The 21,840-nt window shown below is 41.9% G+C and overlaps 1 protein-coding gene and 1 non-coding gene across 43 annotated transcripts in view; one reads left to right on the forward strand and one right to left on the reverse strand.

Moving 5' to 3' along the window:
* CLASP1 (cytoplasmic linker associated protein 1) overlaps positions 1–21,840 on the forward strand; it is a 291,646-nt gene that overhangs the window by 85,911 nt on the left and 183,895 nt on the right. For all 42 annotated transcript variants that reach the window (XM_036023578.1, XM_036023585.1, XM_028533500.2 and 39 more), the window contains one exon: positions 20,142–20,220. In XM_036023578.1, the coding sequence (XP_035879471.1) occupies positions 20,142–20,220 (79 nt within the window). The remainder of the gene's footprint in view (positions 1–20,141; positions 20,221–21,840) is intronic.
* On the reverse strand, positions 19,424–19,549 carry LOC114514387. The gene has a single exon (XR_003686045.1). It is a non-coding gene; the product is annotated as a U4atac minor spliceosomal RNA (small nuclear RNA).

A 21,840-nucleotide genomic window follows, 5' to 3' on the forward strand; every position in this document is an offset into this window, starting at 1 on the left:
CTGCCCTTCCATTCTAAATGAGAGCTTTGCTGGATAGAGCAATCTGGGATGTAGGTCCTTGTCTTTCATGACTTGGAATATTTCTTTCCAGCCCCTTCTTGCCTGTAAGGTCTCTTTGGAGAAATCAGCTGACAGTCTGATGGGAACTCCTTTGTAGGTGACTGTCCCCTTACCTCTTGCTGCTTCTAGGCTTCTCTCCTTCGTTTTTACCTTGGCTAATGTAATGATGATGTGCCTTGGTGTGTTTCTTCTTGGGTCCAACTTCTTTGGGGCTCTCTGAGCTTCTTGGATTTCTTGGAAGACTGTTCCCTTTGCCAGATTGGGGAAGTTCTCCTTTATTATTTGTTCAAATATGTGCTCAATCTGTTGCTTTTCCCCTTCTGATTCTGGTACCCCTATAATTCGGATATTGGAACGTTTAAAGGTGTCTTGGATGCTCTTAATCTTTTCCTCAATTTTTTGAATTCTTATTGCATCATGCTTTCCTGCTTGGTTGATTCTATCTTCTTTCTGGTCCACTGTATTGTTTTGAGACTCATAATCCTTTCTTTCACTATTGGCTCTCCTCCGCGTGTCTTCCTGCATCTGTTTTATGGTAATCTGCATTCTTTCATCTAAATTTCGTCCAAAATCCACCAGTTCCGTGAGCTTTCTGATCACCAGTGTTTTGAACTGCGCATCTGATAGATTGGCTGATTCTTGGTCGCTCAGAAAGATGAGTCCCGGGGGACTGGTCTGCTCTGTTGAAAACATATTTTTTTTTTTCCCCCTGCCTCTCCTTTTTTTTTTCCGGTCTGGTTGCTCTGGTTACGGTGGGGGGCGGAGCCTTAGGTGTTCACCGGGGCTGGGCGCCCCAGTCGCTAGATTATGACGTTATATGTGGGGGCGGGAGCAGGAGCGGGGCGGGAGAAAACAATGGCGGTAGTTCCGTTCCCCTGGACTCAGACCCTTGTCTGGGCTTCCGGGCCGCGAGTTCTGCCCTGGTCCACAATCGCTGCCCCTCTGGGTCTGCCAGCCGCAGCTTGCGTACTCAGGGATCACCGCTGCCTTCTTGCGCGCCGGATGGCTTTTGCGCCGATTTCGCGCCAAACCTTCCCCGACCTCCACGGGCCGCCGACCCGAGCCAGCCCCGCGCCCGCCCGGCTGGTCTTCTCCTACCAGTCCGGATGAATGCGTCTACTTCAACTTCTTGGCTGCCCGACTTCCATTCAGATAAATCCTCTGCTGGATCTGGGTGTTATTCTGATAGTAAATTATTGTTGTAAATTATTGGTTTTCTAATCTTGGTTGTAGGAGGAAGTACGGTGCGTCCACCTATTCCTCCATCTTGCTGGAAGTGGCCTGAGTTTGTTTCAGTTTTGTGTATTCATTATTTTATTTTTAGATTCCACAAATAAGTGAATGATATACTTCATGACTCTCTCTCTCTGATTAACCTCACTTACCATAATACCCTCTGGGTCCATTCATGTTATTGTTATTGGCAAGATTTCATTCTCTTTTATGCCTGAGTAGTATTCCTGTGTGTGTGTGTGTGTGTGTGTGTGTGTGTGTATGTATGTGTATGCATGCATTTGTCTGTTGGTGAACACCTTAGGTTGCTTGGTCTAGCTCTTTAAGCAAAAGTTACTGAACTGCTTCCTCTTAGTAACCTTTAAGCAAAGGTTACTGAACTACTTCCACTGTATTCAAATCTTGCCTCCTAGCCTTGCTTGATCTGTTGCTACTCACATGTAAAATGAGGTGGTTTGATGGTATGATGATCCTAAGTTCTTTTTTAACAGTAAAATCTTTGTATGTGGGCAACAACAGGTAGCAAGCCTGTAACTGTGTTAATCCCATTAATCTAATATTCATTATTTATATTTTTACAGACTTTTGTGCCTCATAAACTGTATCTGGAGGCTATTTCAGAAGAGGAATTTAAAAAGCAGGTTGCCCAGTGGTATTATTATTGGAATGAGTATCCCAAGACTCATTTGGTGACTACTTTGAAGGATACATTTGGGTGAATTTGTATAAGAACCCCCGTCTCAGTCTCTGCTTCCAAGAAGCACCACATTGCAGATTGCCCTGACCTGCTGCAGGCCCACTTCGGGTCCAGATCCACCCTGGGTTGAGGCTGCTCGAAGAGTTCTCCCATCCCACATGTGAATACTCAAAGTCACTGCCTTTATCACACATTTTTTGGTGTCTGTGTTGTGCTTTTGTTCTTAGGATTGAAAGTGAGTGTAGTGTTGAATGATAATAATTTCCTCCATCTTTAACAAGGTTGTAATTTAGTCTTTTTTCTAATTTTAGTTTTTTCTTTTATCATTTTTAATTTTCAGTCACAGTTAACATAATTATTACATTAGTTTCAGGTGTATACCACAATGATTAGACATTTTATAACTTAATAAGTGATCATCCCAATAAATCTCACATCTGGCTGACACCATGTATAATTATTGGACTATAACTGTTTTCTCTATGCTATGCCTTACATCCCAATGACCATTCTGTAACAACCAGTCTGTACTTCTTAATCCCTTCATTTCTGCACATCCTCCCAGCCCCCATCCTGTCAACCCTCAAAATGTTCTCTGTATCTGTGATTTTTGTTTCTGTTGTGGTTGTTAGTTTATTTTGTTTTTTAGATTAAATTTTTGGTAGATACATATTTATTGCCATTGTGTTAGTATTTTTGATCTTCTTCTTAAGACTCTTTTAACATTTCATATAATACTGGTGGTGATTATTGGTGGTGATGAACTAACTCCTTTAGCTTTTTCTTGTCTGGGTAGCTCCCATCTGTCCTTTGATTTTAAATGATAGCATTGCAGGGTAGAGTTATCTTGGTTGTAGGTTTGCAATTTAGTCTTTTAACACAACCAAAAATGTGTAGAACTCAGCAGCAGCGTGCAGTTCCATAGGGCACCTACTGCATTATGGTAAAAATAGTGCTAATAAAGTGTACAGGGCGTATTCTTTTTGACCCACCAGTTGTCCTTTTCAGAATTTGTCTCAAGGAGATAATAGCACATGTGAGGAAGTGTGTACCCGTCACAATATTGTTCAAAATAAGAAAAATTCTAACCAAACCTGAATGTCAGGAGGAATGTGGAGGATTGGATCAGTCCTTTTGATACCTAGATTCAATAGGATGTCACAGTCGCTGAAAATGGGATATAGATCTGTATTTACTGATTTGGGAAGATTTCCATGGCATATTGAGTGAAAAAACCTATATATATGTATATATAACTATGTATGTATGTGCATATATATGTAAAAAGAACCTGTTTATGTAAAATTCCTGTGCATAGTGTGCATGCAGAGATGTCTTGAGGGATAGTCATCAAAATATTAACAGGGTTATATTGCTGTGTAATGGGGTTTGGGGTGATCTTACTTTGGATTTGTGCCCACTCTGATTATCTCTCTCTTTCCTCAGTGAGCCATTTATTTTAAGTGGCCCTCTCATAAAGAAGAGAACAGGCATTTACTGAGTACCTGCTATATTTTAGGCATTTTGTTAAAACTGTTAACCCTCATGTGTATTCCCTAAGGTAAAAGTGTTATTGTTCCAATTTGACTGGTAAAGCATTTGAAGCTCGGCTGGCCAGGAGGAGAGGTAGTTGGGATTCCACCCCAAATCTTTATTTACAAAGTCCTTGTGTTACCAGACACCAACTGGGGTCCTGTTGCCTGCAGCCACCCTCTGGGCAGAATTCCAGAGGCAAACGTTTGGTGATAAAGGAAAGGAGTCTTTATTCAAAAGCTTCACAATTTTGAAATAACAGCTTTCTATATGCGTTAGTCACTTAACCCTGTCAATCAAGGCTGAACACTCTTACAGCTTTAATTGCTTAAGCGTATCAACTAAGGCTAAACTTGTAACACCCGAGTTCTCCTATTATTCCCCCTGTTTTAATTATTTTATTTCTACAGGATTAATTTATAAACTAAAACAACATAAGATACAAAAGCTACACAATTTTGGAAGAATGGCAGACTTCTGCCTCAGGGGTTGTCCCTGGTAGGGCACCCAAAGAAGAATAACCCTGCCACTCACTGCCAGGCCAGCCTCGCCCAGCCTGATCCTAGGCTGTGCCAGGAGTTTCTTCCCATCCAAAATACTGCCAGTTGGGAAACACAGGCAACTGCAGGAGGATCAGGTAGGCATCCTCAAGGAAAAAGAGAGCCTGAGAGTGCTTCTTTTTTTTTCTTTAATATATTTTATTGATTATGCTATTACAGTTGTCCCATTTCCCCCTTCACTCCCCTCCACCCTGTGCCCCCTCTCCCACCCACGTTCCCCCCATTTAGTCCATGTCCATGTGTCATACTTATGAGTTCTTTAGCTTCTACATTTCCCGTACTATTCTTGCCCTCCCCTTATCTATTTTCAACCTACATTCTATGCTACTTATTCTCTATACCTTTTCCCCCTCTCTCCTCCTCCCCCCCCTACTGCTAGCTCCCCACGTGCCCTCCATTTCTGTGATTCTGTTCCTATTCTAGTTGTTTGCTTAGTTTCTTTTGGTTTTGCTTTAGGTGTGGTTGTTAATAATTGTGAGTTTGCTGTCCTTTTACTATACATGTCTTTTCTTTATCTTCTTTTCTTAGATAAGTCCCTTTAGCATTTCATAAAGTAAGGGCTTGGTGATGATGAACTCCTTTAATTTGACCTTATCCGAAAAGCACTTTATCTTCTCTTCCATTCTAAATGAGAGCTTTGCTGGATAGAGCAATCTGGGATGTAGGTCCTTGTCTTTCATGACTTGGAATATTTCTTTCCAGCCCCTTCTTGCCTGTAAGGTCTCTTTGGAGAAATCAGCTGACAGTCTGATGGGAACTCCTTTGTAGGTTACTGTCCCCTTATCTCTTGCTGCTTCTAGGATTCTCTCCTTTGTTTTTATCTTGGCTAGTGTAATTATGATGTGCCTTGGTGTGTTTCTTCTTGGGTCCAACTTCTTTGGGGCTCTCTGCGCTCCTTGGATTTCTTGGAAGACTGTTCCCTTTGCCAGTTTGGGGAAGTTCTCCTTTATTATTTGTTCAAATAATTTGTTATTTTTCCACTTGTTGGTCCTCCCCTTCTGGTACCCCTATAATTCGGATGTTGGAACGTTTAAAGGTGTCCTCGATGGTCTTAAGCTTTTCTTCGATTTTTTGAATTCTTATTTCATCATGCTTTCCTGCTTGGTTGATTTCTATCTTCCTTCTGGTCCACTGTGTTATTTTGAGACTCAGATTCCTTCGTTTCACTATTGGCTCTCCTCTGTGTATCTTGCTGCATCTCTTTTATGGTAATCTGCATTTTTTCATGTAATTTGGATCCAAAATCAACCAGTTCCGTGAGCTTCCTGATCACCAGTGTTTTGAACTGTGCATCTGATAGATTGGCTATTTCTTGGTCACTCAAAAGGATGAGTCCTGGGGGACTGATCTGTTCTGCTGGAAACATGTCTTATGTCTTTCTCTGTCTCTCCTATTATTTTATTTATTTATTTATTTATTTTTTCTCCGGTCTGGTCGCTCTTGTTATGGTGGGGGGCCGAGCCTTAGGTGGTCACCGGGGCTGGGCACCCCAGTTGCTAGATTGTGATGTTATATGTAGGGGCAGGGGCGGGAGCGGGGACAGGAGGGATCAATGGCGACCGTTCCGTTCTCCTGGAGTCAGACACTTCCCTGGGCTTCTGGGCCGTGAGCTCTGCCCTGGTCCACAATCGCTGCCCCACTGATTCCCCCAGCCTCTGCTTGCGTACTCAGGGATCACCGCTGCACCGCTGCGCTCCCGCGCCCCGGATTGCTGTCTTGCCGATTTTGCACCAAATTTCCCCCGACCTACGCGCACCTGCGACCCGCACCAGCCCCTCGCCCGCTCGGCTCGTCGTCCCCTACCAGTCTGGATGTACGGGTCTACTTCAACTTCTTGGCTGTCCGACTTCCATTTAGATAAATCCTCTGACAGTTCTGATATTATGACTGCAAATCATTGTTGTAAATTATTGTGGTTCTGTTCTTGGTTGTGCGAGGAGGTACGGTGCGTCCACCTATTCCTCCATCTTGCCGGAAGTTTGAGAGTGCTTCTTATTTCAAGTCTTTTTGCCCATAATTCCATATTCCATGTGCTGTGGAGGCAATCAGCTTCTTAGCCAGTCCTGTCCTACCTATGCTGTTTACCACTGCCTGGGGCACCTCCTCTGTGGCTGCTCTCTCATCCTTCCCAGTGTTCTGATCAGATTTCTATCTCCTGTACCTTTGAATACTCATTATCAGAGAAATTTAGAGCTGAGTTCTCCAACCTTTCTGGCACCAGGGACAGGTTTCCTGGAATACAATTTGTCTACCAACTCGGGGTGGAGGGATTGTTTCGGGATGATTCAAGCACATTACATTCCAGCTCACCGCCTGCTGTGCAGCCCTGGTTCCTAACACACCCAGACAAGTACTAGTCCTCAGCCGGGAGGTTGGGGACCCCTGCTAGAGGTTACCTAGTATTGGCAGAGAGTATTGTGATTTGCTTAAGGTCTTAAGCTAGCTAAAAAGACATGAAAAAGACTACACATGAGGTTTTATAATACAGTGCTTTTGCTCTGAGATGTATAGTCTACATCTCAGGTTATTGTGAGATTACTCAGATTCACCAAACAGTGCCTTAAAAACAACAAACTACAACATGAGTATGAAATACTATTTTTACTCTTATTGAGTTTAGAAATGTTGAAATCTATAGAGAATTTTTATGAGTTTCTTTGAGCCAAAACTGATGACAAATGCCGGGAGCAAGATCTCAAATCCTCCGGAGAGTAATAGTTTTGCAGTTCTTTTATGCAGTGGGAATTAAGGAGGAAACATAAGGAAGGGATTGGATTACAGGAATTATTCTATAACTAGATAATGTGCTCTCTTGAGGGTGGTTATACTTATGTCAAAAGTGAGTTAACCTAGATACACAGAAATGGTGGAAAGGGCTTGCTGGATGAAAGATAAGAAGATAAGCTGTTACTAAAGAAGTTATATTCCTGTGTATGATTACTCACCATGACCTACCTTCCCAGTTAGGAATTTATAATCAGATCACCCTGTGAGGTTACTTTCCATAGAACCCCCTTGTTCATCTACACTCTTGCCAATCCACCCTCAGAGATTAAGAGATGACCAGTTCCTCTATCTAGCCTGTTCCTTATGGACATTTTTTGAGGGGGAAGGATTTAGTATTTTTTTTTAATCCTATTTATTTATTTATTTATTTATTTATTTAAAAATATATTTTATTGATTATGCTATTACAGTTGTCCCATTTCCCCCCTTCACTCCCCTCCACCCTGTACACCCTCTCCCACCCACATGTATTCTTTTCTTTGATCAGTAAGCAGACATCATGCTGTTACAGAGCACAAGCGGGGGGCAAGGCAATGTACTATTACCCAAAAGGAACCCCCCAGGTTTGTTATGTCCTCCGCCAGAAGAAAGACGTCTCTCAATGCCAGAGATTCATGAAAAGGAAAGGAAATGTTTATCTAATGCTATACAAACTTAAAGTAGTGACCTAATGTCTTCATCAAAATCCCTTAAAACACCCACAAACACAGTCCTTCCTTCCCACCTTTGACCAGTCTGGGGTACCGTTATCTCAGGAAAAGAAATAGAAGTCCTCCCTGGCTGGTGTAGCTCAGTGGATTGAGTGCGGGCTGCGAACCAAAGCATCGCAGGTTTGATTCCCAGTCAGGGCACATGCCTGGGTTGCAGGTCATGGCCCCCAGCAACCTCACACTGATGTTTCTCTCTCTCTCTTTCTCCCTCCCTTCCCTCTCTAAAAATAAATAAAATCTTAAAAAAAAAGGAGAATTTCATTAAAAAAAAAAAAGAAAAAGAAATAGAAGTCCATGGCTCAGGCAGCCCCCAGTTCTTGCCAGTAATCTGTGCTCAGCTGGTAGGCCTCCCTCGGTTCCTGGCACCATCAGCTGTGTTGCCGGGATCTCTGCTAAAGGCCGGTGGTGGTTCCCCCTTCTAAAGCTGCAGGGGTCCCCAGTCTGGCAAAGCTGTGTGGCTCTCCTTTCTATTGCCACAGCCACATGGTCCTCTCTGCAGAATGGCTGTGGGAGTCTCTACTCTGCCAAAACCGAGTGGTTCTCCCTCCTCAATGGCTGCAAGGAGGGGGGTTACCACTCTGCCAAAGCCGAGTGGCAGTTTTCTGCTAAAGCTGCATGGTGATTCTCTCTTGCAGGGCTGCGGGAGTCCCCACTCTGCTAAAGACCGAGTGGTTCTCTCCTACATAGTTGCCGCATCTTGGTTTGAATATTTGCGCCAGTCTTCCTCTGCAGCCCCATTTCCAACTCCTCCCACAATTGGCTACACTTGCTAGCCTTCTCATACCCTTCCAGCTTTACTGGGCTGCCATCATGAGTCTGGGCAGGCGTGGCCCCATGTCACGGAGTCAGTCTTCTCCAAGCTCCTACGCAGGCGCTGTAACTTGCGGGACCTGCCTCCCGGTTACATCTTGGTGGGGAAGTCACTTCCATTCCCCTGGCTCAGAGCATGGCCACAGCTATTTAACATATCTATGTAACCAGTTAAAGGTTATAGATATGTTAAATGACCACACCAGAGGTTAGCTGCAAAGTTGTCCTATGCGGAACAGCTCTCAATGGCCCAGTTCCATGTGTCCTTTTCCCCAACCCATACCTGTGGGGGCAGGGGCGGTGAGGATATCCTAATGTTTTCTGAACACCTTGAGTTCTGGACCCCATTCCAAATCCCTATTTGGGGACCCCCTCTTGGCTGCACCCTGTTACAATGCTAGGAAGAGAACTACAGTGGGTTCCATTTTGGTGCTTTTACTAGTGGTTTGGAAAGTAAGGCAACAAGGTTCATCACATGCTTACAGTGACCCAGGCTCACTCTCACTTACCTAGTTTTTAAACTTAAAAAACAAAACACCTTGAACTATATATAGAAAGTGTATGAAACTTGTAGACACAGTTTAATGAGTTGTTATAAAGCTAAACAGCTATTTAATTGCCTAGAGTATTTCCAGCAGTCCCCAAAGTTACCATTGTCTTCATTTTTATGGTAATCACTTTCTTGCTCTTCTTTTTACTTAGGTCATCTAAATATGTACCTTATTGCTTATGTTTTGCTTTATGTTTTTCAATTTGTCAATGTAAAAAACATTCAAACCTGTAGAGAATTTTTTGATGACAGTTGCTGGGACGCAGTATCTCAACGGATTGAGAAATGCTCTGGAGAATGGCAGTTTAGGACCTTATTTGTTGTATACATTAGACTCAAAGGAGGAGTCAAAAGGGGTTACATGAAGTTGATTGGTGATAGATTAGGGAGGCAGGAGAAAGCAAAGTGGGGAAACCTCTAGGATTGGATAAAAGGTAAAATGATAGACACATACTTCTTTTACATAAGTGGGTAAGGGATAGTTAACAGTCAACAATAACAATAACAATGAGGGAATTCGTGGTCTCAGCTTGTGCCAAGGGGTTTGAGAAAAGGGGGAAGTTACCTTGACATTCCAAAGGTATGTTATCATAGATGACAAAAAAACAATAGGCTCAGTTAAGGTAAAGACTGACCTTTTTTAGGGGAAAATGCAGGCCTAGTACTTGACCACCCACCATAAACTGACATAAACCGTTTTTGGTTAATAAGTTTTAATTTTAGACCATCCTTTGTGGTTACGTTAGGGCTCTGAGTTTGTAAGGCTTCTTCCAAGGCCTCCCCTGAGCTTGTCAGGTTAATATGTGGCTCCTTTTCTTCCACATATTGAACTTAATACAAATGTGCAGATACTTTGCATCTGGCCTTTTCACTCCTTATTGTGAGATTTATCTGTATTGTTGAGTGGGACTTTGATTCATTCATTTTCATGTTCTGTTTGGTATTCCTTGATTGTGTTTTGTATGCTTGTTTTAGTCTTGTGAAACTCACTAGTTTTATAATACATCTATAGGTCTTCCAGGTTTTCTACTTGTAATTATGTTTTCCATTAATAATACAGTTTTGTTTCTTCTTTGTGAGTGTTAACATTTGTGTTTCTTGCCATAAAGCATTAGCCTAGGGCTTCAGAAACGATTTTGAGAAGAAATTGTAGAGTGGACATTTTTGTATTGTTTCCCATATCAAAAGAAAATTTTCAGCATTTCATCATTGGGTGTGATTCTTGTTTTCATATTTGGGTTGTTTCTACCTCTTGGCAGTTGTGAATAACACTGCTAGGTTATCTGTTGGAATTCTGGCTTTCACTTCATTTGGGTATGTACCCAGAAGTGGAATTGCTGTATTATATGGTGATTGTGTATTTAATTTTTTCAGGAACCACCATAACATTTTCTACAGTAGCTGCACTCTTTTATATTTTACATTCTTCACCGAAATCACAGGAGTTCAGATTTCTCCATGTCCTCATCAACACTTGTTATTTTCTTTCTCTCTCTCTCTCTTTTTTTATAATAGTCATCCAAATAGTTATGAGCTATTGCTTTTTACATACTGTGGCTGACCTATTCAAACTCCATTGAAACTTATGCTAGGTCTTCTCTATTCTTTGTCTCTTACCTATTGTTTTGAATGTTCCATCCTTTTGCCTCTCTGCTTCATTCTAATTTTTATTGCAGACTTTGTTTCCTGTTTAATTCTTTTTTAAAAAAATATTTTACTGATTATACTGTTACAGTTGTCCCACTTTTTTCTCCCCTTTATTCTCCTCTGCCCTGTACACCTCCTCCCACCATCATTTCCCCACCTTAGTTCATGTCCATGGATCATACATATAAGTTCTTTGGCTTCTATATTTCCTATACTATTCTTAACCTTCCCCTGCCTATTTTCTACCTACCAATTATGTTTCTTATTCCCTGTAACTTTTCCCTCATTCTTCTTCCCCATCCTTCTCCCCGCTGATAACCCTCCATGTGATCTCCATTTCTGTGAATCTGTTCCTGTTCTAGTTGTTTGCTTAGTTCATTTTAGTTTTCTTAGGTTTGGTTGTTGGTAGTTGTGAGTTTGTTGTCATTTTACTATTCATAGTTTTAATCTTCTTTATCTTAGATAAGTCCCTTTAACATTTCATATAAGTGCTTGGTGATGATGAACTCCTTTAACTTGACCTTATCTGGGAAGCACTTTATCTGCCCTTCCATTCTAAATGAAAGCTTTGCTGGATAGAGCAATCTTGGATGTAGGTCCTTGCTTTTCATGACTTTGCATACTTCTTTTTAGCCCCTTCTTGCCTGCAAGTTTTCTTTGGAGAAATCAGCTGACAGTCTTATGGAAACTCCTTTGTAGGTAACTGTCTCCTTTTCTCTTGCTGCTTTTAAGATTCTCTCCTTATCATTCATCTTGGGTAATGTAATTATGATGTGCCTGGGTATATGCTTCCTTGGGTCCAACTTCTTTGGGACTCTCTGAGCTTCCTGGACTTCCTGGAAATCTATTTCCTTCACCAGTTGGGGAAGTTTTCCCTCATTATTTGTTCAAATAAGTTTTCAATTTCTTGCTCTTCCCCTTCTTCTTCTGGCACCTCTATGATTTGGATGTTGGAACATTCAAAGTTGTCTCAGAGGTTCCTAAGCCTCTCCTCATTTTTTTGAATTCTTGTTTCTTCATTCTCTTCCAATTGAATGTTTATTTCTTCTTTCTGGTCCAAACTGTTGATTTGAGTCCCAGTTTCTTTCCCTTCACTGTTGGTTCCCTGTACATTTTTCTTTATTTGACTTTTCATAGCCTTCACTTTTCCCTCTATTTTGCAAGCATACTTAACCATTTCTGTGAGCATCCTGATTACCAGTGTTTTGAACTGTGTATCTGATAGGTTGGCTATCTCTTCATCACCTAGTTGTATTTTTTCTGAAACTTTGATCATTAGGGCCATATTATTTTGTCTCTGGTGCACCTGTTACATTGTAAGGAGTGGGGCCTTAGGTATTCACCAGGGCGGGGCTATCATGTTTCTGGTTGTGACACTGTGGGGGCAGGGTCCAAGAGGGAACAGTACCATTTCCTCAGCTCTGCCGGCTTTCAGTCAGTTCCTCCGCTACCCATAAGCAAGCTGGGCCCTTCTGGTGCTGATTCCCGGGTAGGTGAGTTTCTGTATGTCCTGGGACTCCATGGGTCTCTCCAACAAACTCTCCTGTGAGGTTGGGAGTTTCTCCTGCCACCTCAACCCCTATAGGTGTTTTCGGTCAGAGATTTTTTGAGGCTTTATTTCCCTGCACTGGAACCCTGGGTTGTGTGGTCTGTCTCACTCCCCAGTTTTTCCTCCTGGTTTACCCGCATGCAAATGTGGGACCACCGGTCTGCTAGCTGTCCCCTTGCTTGCTCTGGTCCTCCAGCCTCTCTGCCCTGGGTGCCCGTCTCCACCTCTCCTTTCGGTCTGGATGAATGTTTCTTCTTTAACTCTTTGGTATTCAGACTTCCATACTATTCAGTTTTCTGGCAGTTCTGTTGCTTTTTGTTTTTAAACTTGTTGTCCTTCTTTTGGTCTTGTGAGGAGTGTATCTCCCTATGCCTCCATTTTGGCCAGAAGTCCTGTTTAATTATTTCTTCATCTGTATCCAGTGTGGTTTTGAATCCATTTATTCAGCACTTGTTTTAGGTATTGTGTTATTTGGTTCTTTTAAAAATGTAATTCACTTTTCAAAAGTTGTCATTTCTATCCCCCAAATTTAGTCATGTGTTTTCTCTTATTAAACATACTAAGAATTATTATTTTAATGTCTTTTTCTAATTATTCTCATATGCATAGTTCATATAGGTCTTTGTTTCTGCTAGTTTTTATTTATAGTTGTTCTGGTTTATTTATAGTTGTGCCTGGTTATCTTTGGTTGTGTTGCAGACATTGTATTTGAAAATTGTTTATAACAGTAAATTGAATACTAGAGGAGGATGAGCTTCTCTCCATCCAGAAATCATTTGTGTTTTTATCTCCCACATGCTTTAGGGCACCAGCAATCAAAGATCAGTTCCATCTGATAACATTTTTCTCAGCCACCTAGATTCTTGGAAACTGATCAGTGGTCCATCTGAAGGCTGTTTTATTTCCAGTTCATCCTTGCAAGGTAGAACCATTTGGAGTTCTAGCCCCAGTTGAGGGGGTTATCTGGACCAACAGTCTTCGAGGGTTTTGGAATCCATCCTTTTTTCTCCCAGACCCAAGTGGTGATTAAAATAATTCTCTGTGTTTTGTTTTCCTTTCTCAGTGTATAAATAGCCCTAGGGAAAAAGTGGACCATTTGCTGTAGGCTTATCTCTATGAATTTTGGTTTTCTTGTGTTTTACAGCCTGGTAATTCTTCTGTGCCTTCTTAGTTCTCTGATGTTTCCAGGCAGATGTCCTTATATGTTATATCCAGAATTTTTAGTTGTTTTTGGTGTGAGAATTTGTTTGTGTTACTTAGCCATTATCACCTACTTTTGAAAGTGTCTTTTTTAAAGTTGTAGGATAAAGGAACTGCATTGGACCTTTAGAACTCACCTGTTCCAGATTAATTCATTACTAGTCAATAAAAATAGGAGTGTATTGATCACTTACCATGTATCCAGTATTGTGCTATATATTTTGAAAATTTTGACTGACTATAGTCATAGTATTCCTTCCATTCAAGGAATGTTTATCTGGGGAAACAAGCATAAATTCAGAAAATCAAGTGGGGCCCTGGCCAGGTAACCCACACTTCATTAGCATTTTGTCCTGATACGCCAAGGTCAAGGGTTTGATCCCTAGTCAGGACACATAACAAGAATCCTAAACCAGTGAATGCGCAAATAAGTGGAACAAAAAATAGATGTTACTCTCCCCACTCCTCTCGCTCTAAAATTCAGTAAGTTTTTTAAAAAGGAAAATTAAGTGGAATAATCGAGCAGGTGCTCAAGGGTATTGCACAGTTAATGGCTTAATGAAAACTAAAGGCAGTAAGTGTTGGGTGTGAGCCTGACCCCTTCCCTGCCTCTGTCCTCTCCCTCTCAGGCCACCTTCCTCATGGTGGTCACAGAGCCCTGTCTAAAAGCTCCAGCTTCTCTGTCACTCCCCCTTTCTCCTGACTGCTCTTCAGTAGCTTTATCACTCTCTTCAAGACATATCTGAGGGCCCTCAGGAGCTGCCTCCCACATGACTTACCCACCTCACTCTGGTCCTTTCTGGCAGTTTTCTCACTCTTCTCACTTTTGTACAGGCTCTTCTCTCTGCTTGAAGGTCTTTGTTTCCTTTGGTGTGAGGCTAGTTTTTAAAACTCCATATCATGCAGTGTAATTCTTTCCAGGAAGCCTTCTCTGACAGCCCCTTGTCCTCAGGAATCATAGGCCTCCATGGGACCACTGATTAGTACCTATTACCCATCGTAATGGCAGTGATAATAGCCAGCGTGTGGGTAGTTTAGCCCATACTATGCATCAAGCACTATCTTAGGCACTTCACATGCACACAACAACCTGTGAGGTAGTTAGGCACCTGTTAAAAAGTTTTCTCCGTTTAACAGGTGAGAAAACTTAGACACAGAGAGGCTTCACAGCTAACAATTAGAGTGGTCTTCTGAGCATTGACTTTATTCATTTATCCCCTTCTTTGATAGGGAATTGGAAACATATAAGGGCCTGAACTCTGAAAGTAAACATAGGTGACTGTTCGCTGTCTTGCCCACTGGGACTGTGACAGAGGATGAATTAGATAACTATGTACAAATCCCTCTGCTTCCTTCCAAAATCCAGTTGGGTATTGTGCTGTGAGGGTGCTAGGGGCTCCGTACTGTTTCTGCCAACTCAGTCTTCTTGGAGAGAAGTCCTTCTCTGGACTCTCCAAGTCTATCTGGGTAAGACTCTGTGTGTGTGTGTGTGTGTGTGTGTGTGTGTGTGTGGTTGATTCTTTTTTTAAAAAAAATTTATTTAAATTGTTGTTGCAGTACAATTTTCTATCTTTTACTCCCATCCCAACCCACCCACCCAACCCTCCCTCCTCCCTCCAATTTCCACCCACCCCTAGTTTTTATCCATGTGTCCTTATACTTGTTCCTGTAAACCCTTTCCCTTTTCCCCTGAAATGCCCCTGAAATTCCCTCTCCTCTCCCCTCTGAACTCTGTCAGTCTGTTCTTTATTTCAGTGTCTTTGGTCATATTTTGCTTGTTTCTTTGTTTTGTTGTTTAGGTTCCTGTCAAGGGTGAGATCATATGGTATTTGTCTTTCACCACCTGGCTGATTTCGCTTAGCATAATACTTTCCAGTCGCATCCATGCTATTACAAAGGGTAGGAGCTCCTTCTTTCTTTCTGCTGCATAGAATTCCATTGTGTATATGTACCATAGTTTTTTGATCCATTCATTTACTGATAGGCATCTAGGTTGCTTCCAGCACTTGGCTATTGTAAATTGTGCTGCTATGAACATCGGGGTGCATAGGTTCTTTTGGATTGGTGTTTCAGGGTTCTTAGGATATAATCCTAGCAGTGGAATTGCTGGGTCAAAAGGCAGATGCATTTTTAGTTTTCTGAGGAAATTCCATACTGTTTTCCATAGTGGTTGTACCAGTCTGCAGTCTCACTAACAGTGTACTAGGGACCCCTTTCTTCCACAACCTCTCCAACACTTGTTGGTTGCTTTGTTTATGATGGCCATTCTGACTGGTGTAAAGTGGTATCTCATTGTGGTTTTAATTTGCATCTCTCTGATAGCTAGTGATATTGGGCATCTTTTCATGTGTTTCTGGATCCTCTGTATGTCCTCCTTGGAGAAGTATCTGTTCAAGTCCTTTGCCCATTTTTTAATTGGGTTGCTTGTCTTCTTAGAGTGGAGTCATGTAAGTTCTTTATATATTTTGGAGATTAAACCCTTGTCTGAGGTATCATTGGCAAATATGTTTTCCCATACAGTTGGTTCTCTTTTAATTTTGATACTGTTTTCTTTAGCCGTGCAGAAGCTTTTTATTTTGACGAGGTTCCATTTGTTTATTCTTTCCTTTATGTCCCTTGCTCAGGGGGACGTATCAGTAAAAATGTTGCTGCGTGAAATATCTGAGATTTTCCTGCCTATGTTCTCCTCTAGGACTTTAATGGTGACATGGCTTATATTTAAGTCTTTTATCCACCTTTAATTTATTTTTGTGTAAGGTGTAAGTTGGTGCTCAAGTTTCATTTTTTTTGCATGTAGCTGTCCAGTTTTCCCAACACCATTTGTTGAAGAGACTGTTTTTACTCCATTTTATGTTGCTGCCCCTTTTGTCAAATATTAATTGACCATAGAGACTTGGGCTTATTTCTAGGCTCTCTGTTCTGTTCCAGTGGTCCATGTGCCTGTTTTTATGCCAGTTGGGTAAGACTTTTTGATTTCTGCTGTTCATGATTTAACTAGACCTATTCTGGTCAGACCTACCAAGTGAACCTCCATTCATTCTGGAAGAGCCTAAAGTCTGTTTTCCCCCAGACTCTACGGGTAGGTTAACTGACATTGGACTGTCATATCTGAAAATACAGTAGTCCTTTTACATCTTAGTATTCAATGAATTTTGAAGAAGTACAGTGAGATAAGAAGGCAGCATTATTGGACTTCCGGCCAAGATGGAGGCATAGGGAGACACACTGTGCCTCCTCGTACAACTAAAAGAAGAGCGACAGCAATTTGAAAACAAAAAACAACCAGAACTGACAGAAAATCAAACTGTATGGAAGCCCAACAACCAAGGAGTTAGAGAAGACACATTTATCCAGACTGGTAGGAGGGGCAGAGACAGGCAGCTGGGAGGAGAGGACCTGTGGCAAGGCAGCAGCTGGTGGACCCAGCGAGACGGCTAATGGAGCTGGAGGTCCCACATTCATGTGCAGATAAACTGGGAGGAACACCTGGGGAGTGAGACAGACATCACAACTAGGGATTCCAGTGCAGGGAAATAAAGCCTCAAACCACCCATTGAAAACACCTGTGAGGGTTGAGGTGGCAGCAGGAGAAACTCCTAGCCTCACAGTAGAGTTCGTTGGAGAGACCCACAGGGTCCTACAATGTATACAAGCCAACTCACCCAGGTATCAGCACCAGAAGGGCCCACTTTGCTTGTGGGTAGTGGGGGAAGTGACTGAAATCTGGCAGAGAGCAGAGCAAGCACCATTGTTCCCTCTTGGTCCCTTCCGCACATACAGCACCACAATGCAGCAACGTGGGTTGCCCCGCCCTGGTGAACACCTAAGGGTCCACCCCTTATACATAGCAGGCTAGCTGAGACCAAAGGTGGGGGTCGGGGGGGAACGCCCAAATGAAAGAACAGATCAAAGCTCCAGAAAATATACAACTAAGCGATGAAGAGATAGCCAACCTATCAGATGCACACTTCAAAACACTGGTAATCAGGATGCTCACAGGGTTGGTTGAATTTGGTCACAAATTAGTTGAAAAAATGAAGGCTACAACTAAGTGAAATAAAGGAAAATGTACAGGGACCAATAGTGTCCGAAAGGAAACTGGGACTCAAATCAATAGTGTGGACCAGAAGGAAAGAAAGAAACATCTAATCAGAAAAGAATGAAAGAACAAGAATTCAAAAAAATGAGGAGAGGCTTAGGAAACTCCAGGACATCTTTAAATGTCCCAACATCCAAATTATAGGGGTATCAGAAGGAGAAGAGGAATTGCAAGTGGAAAACTTATTTGAACAATTAATAAAGGAGAACTTCCCCAATCTGGCAAAGGAAACAGACTTCCAGGGAGTCCAGGAAGCTCAGAGGGTCCCAAAGAAGTTGGACCCAAGGAGGAACACACCAAGGCACATCACAATTACATTAGCCAAGGTAAAAATGAAGGAGAGAATCTTAGAAGCAGCAAGAGAAAAGAAGACAGTCACCTACAAAGGAGTTCCCATCAGACTGTCAGCTGATTTCTCAAAAGAGACCTTTCAGGCAGGAAGGGGCTGGAAAGAAGTGTCCCAAGTCATGAAAGCATGTTTATGCCTTATGAAGAGTTTAGAAAGCAGGAGCATCTTGTAAATGCCATAAAAGAGCAACAAGGGAGATTGAAAAGAAAAAGGGCAGTATTGTTAATGTTTCTGTAATGAATAACAACCCTTCATTCTCAAATAGTAATGCAATCATCCAATGCATAGGATTTCATTAGGGAAAAGCCTAATGGATAAAGACCAACTAATGGATAGGTTGCTCTTTTTAAAAAAAATAAACTTTAAATTTTATAACAGTTTTGGATTTACAGAAAAATCACAAAGGTAGTACGGAGTCTCCATGTACCCCACACCAGTCTCCAAAATTATGGATATCTAACATTAGCATGGTTTGTTACAAAAATAAAGCAATATCGATAGATTATTGTTAACTAAGTCCAGTTTATTTTGGTTTCCTTATTTTTTATCTAAGGTCTTTTATCTGTTACAGGGCCATGATACATTGCGGGTTCCCCTGGACTCCTCTTGGCTGTGACCATTTGTGGCTTCCCTTGGTTTTGATAACTTTGATGGAGCAGGGGGAGTACTTTGATATGGAGTACTACTTAAGTAATACTGGTCTGGTATTTTGTAGGATGTTCCTCTATTTGATTTTCATGCTTTTCTTATGATTAGACCAGGCTTATGGGTCTTTAGGACAGTCCCTGATGCAAAATGGCATTTTATTCACATTCCAGCATACACACTATCAACATAATTTATGACCATTGATGTTAACCTGTATCACCTGGCTGAGGTAATGTTTGTCATTCTAACTTAAAATTGAGAAACTCACTATCAAAATGTGATACTTAATCCTCTGTAGCTCATGGGTAGAGTCATTATTTTAAAGTGTTTTATACCATTATATATTTTTAAACTTTAAAAACCAGTCTTCTCTTTATAAAAACATTTAAAATTATGTCCTTCAATATCATCAAGTCGCCAGTTTCTTGCAAGGGCAGTTTATGTATTAAGGTGATTATTGGGTAAATTTTACTTCCCCTAATTTTGAAGAAGTGGATTCAGAGTTGAGTGGAAAAGCCTGTAGTTTTTGTTTCTAATACTAGTCGTAAAACAGGTAGGTAGATGCAAGGAATCATAATTACCATGTAACTAACGTTTATGTAAGCCTGATGTAATTAACAGTTCGGTAATTATTGTTGCCTGAGTCTTGTTTATTAGTAGTTCCGTAGGAAACCTGGGCTATGTTCCCGCTCTGTTTTTGTGTCACGTTTAATAGAATAAAGTTACAAGATGCAAAACCACTTCCTCCTGAGAAAGGTTTTTGTGTTTTTATTTTCCTGGTGTTTAATGGGACTTTTCCACGGGGGGAGGAGTGTGTTTAGTCGTTGTTAATGTACAACCAGAATAAGTGACAGAAAATTAAAAGTAGGTTAACGTGCACCGTCTAGTGGCTAAGTGCAGTACTGCAGCAGTTCAGAATTAAAACATTTTCTTACACCCCCCACTGTTTTTTAACTGTGTAGTAGTGGAAAAAAGCTTTCATTTTCCATTGTTTTCCAAAAATTGCACCAAAGTAAAGCTAAGCTTTAGTTGGTGCGAGTGTGTTGTTATGGCGTTAGCAGTACTGTTCTCACTAAACGTTCATTGAACAGTAGCGCAACCCCAAGAAAAGGATGGTTGGTGGCGTGTTTGCGTGCGCTGCAAGCAGGATTGGCCAATACCTGGTAGGGTTGTGGTGATTCATTTTCAAGTCTCTGCCTAGTCGCCCGTTAGCTAGTGTACTTGAGCTGACCACACAGGTCTCGGAAGCTAAACACCGACTCCTTCTTTTCTCAGGCTTCTGAGGGTAGCGGAGCGGGCCCTCTGTTTTACCCAGAAGGCCACACTTCAGCCAAGAGATAATTTGCATATGCGCTCCTCGCTGGGGGCAGGGCCAGAAGGGGGCGGAGCTGCTTTTTATTCTTGATATTCCGTAGCTAGCTAGCTCCTTGGACATGGTCAGGCTGTGGCGTTTTTTTATTTCGTTTTTAGTCACTGACCATTTCCATTAAAATTGTAAACTCCTCCTTTTGTGCAGGAGCAGCGTTCCTCTTGATAAGCAATGCAATCTTGCCAGTCGGCATGCGCTTTCTGGGCTCTGGGACAGCGCCTGAACGAGAGATACGGGGGCGTTCCAGGAGCTGCTGGGCGCGTTCCGGGAGCTGCCGGGCGATGGCCCTGGGTTCGGTGTTGGCGACAAACAGGGTCCCAATGTTTCCCACTCATTGCAGGTGGTTCTCCTGGGGATGGACATCCTGTCTGCGCTGGTTACCCGGCTGCAGGATCGGTTCAAGGCGCAGATCGGCACAGGTAAGCTGTGGGCAAGTGTGGAGCGGGTCCCCATATTCTTCATCCTCCTGCCTCCAGTTTCCCCTTAGTCTTCCCAAATCCTCCAGTTAGCTGTGCCCAGTCCTCCCAGCCATCACTTTTGTTGCCCCTTCCTGCCCCATCCTGCCCCTTAACCGTCCCCTTTAGTCCTCTCAGCCTCCCAGCCAACGCCCCAACCCCTTTTTTTTACTCACGGTGTGCTGGGGCTGCACCATTACCTCCCCTCCCCTCCGCTGCTCACCCTAGATACTCTGGCCTCACCGTATCAATTGGCATCTCCGCCCAGTACTTTTCTGTTGACTTCTTCTTCCAACCTTTATGTTCTAATACGAAGTGTTACTGATAATTCTTTTATTTTTTGTATAAATTAGCTGTCACATTTAAGTGCTTTCCAGGTCGTGTTTGTCCCTGAACCTTCCCTTTTGAGAGACATTCCCTCATTGAGAATTTACTGCAAATCCCCTGCAGTTGTATTTTTTTCCAGATGATTATTATTGGTATTACTGTTTTCACTTTTTTAAAAAAAATATTGATTATTAGAGAAAAGAAGGAACATTGATTTGTTGTTCCACTTGTTCACTTATTCATTGGTTGGTTTCTTGTATGTACCCTGACCATGATGGAACCCACCACTTTGGCTATTGGGACAACCCTCTAACCCAGCCAGCTCTGTTTTCACTTTGATTGTAAATGTGATTAAAACTATGTAGTAAAGGATCACTTTCTTATTTTGAAGCGAAAACGATACGTCAGTGAAATGAAATAAAAATAACCACAGGTTTCATAGATTTAGAGATGACGTACTCATCTCTAAATTCCTGATCTCTGTGATTTTGTAATGACAACATGATCACTCAGCACACCTGTGTGTGCAAGCATTTCCTTATAGATGCCTCCATTTCAGTTGGTATGTGTGTATTTGTTATTTTCTGTTAACTTTCTGGTTAGTGTGTTCCTTTGGGTCAAGTCAAAAACTCTTTTTCCCATTCTGGCACTAACTGTCCATCTACATACAAAAATCTCCCTTACTTTTAGAAATCCAGCATTTTAGTAGTGCTCCATTTTTCTCCTAAATTAGCTGAATTGTTCAGAAATACTTCTGGTAAAATAAAGGCTCATAGACTCTTAAAAGAAGTTGACCTCTGGTAGGCACACTACCCCATACTCCACATGTATGCAGGAGGAGTGGAAGAGGTGGACTCTGTCTGATAAACTTGTGTGTGTGTTATGTAAAATTAAAACACAGTGTAGACAAAAGGTAGATGGAGCCATAAGTGTGTGTTCTTTCTATACCCCCAAGCAAATACGGTGGAGCCCTTTTTTCTTGTGTACCTAAATTTCCTTTTGTGTTGACTGTTTCTTACAAAGATACTCTATTGACATCCAGAGTGATACTTCACCAGCATAAAAATATATTGGGACCTGGCTGGAGGAAGTTGTGGTAAAGAAGATGACAAAATAATATGCCCATGCAAAGAAGGATTTTGCTGATTCTTAAAGTAGTTTCCACAGGCTTTAACAAAGAGAGTAGTACCCTAGGGATTGGTGGTTTAGATGCTGGGCCTCATTTAGGCTAGGACTTTGTCTTCCCAGTTAATTGAA

This window comes from Phyllostomus discolor, chromosome 4, assembly GCF_004126475.2.
Source record: "Phyllostomus discolor isolate MPI-MPIP mPhyDis1 chromosome 4, mPhyDis1.pri.v3, whole genome shotgun sequence".
In the NCBI taxonomy this organism is placed as follows: Eukaryota; Metazoa; Chordata; class Mammalia; order Chiroptera; family Phyllostomidae; genus Phyllostomus; species Phyllostomus discolor.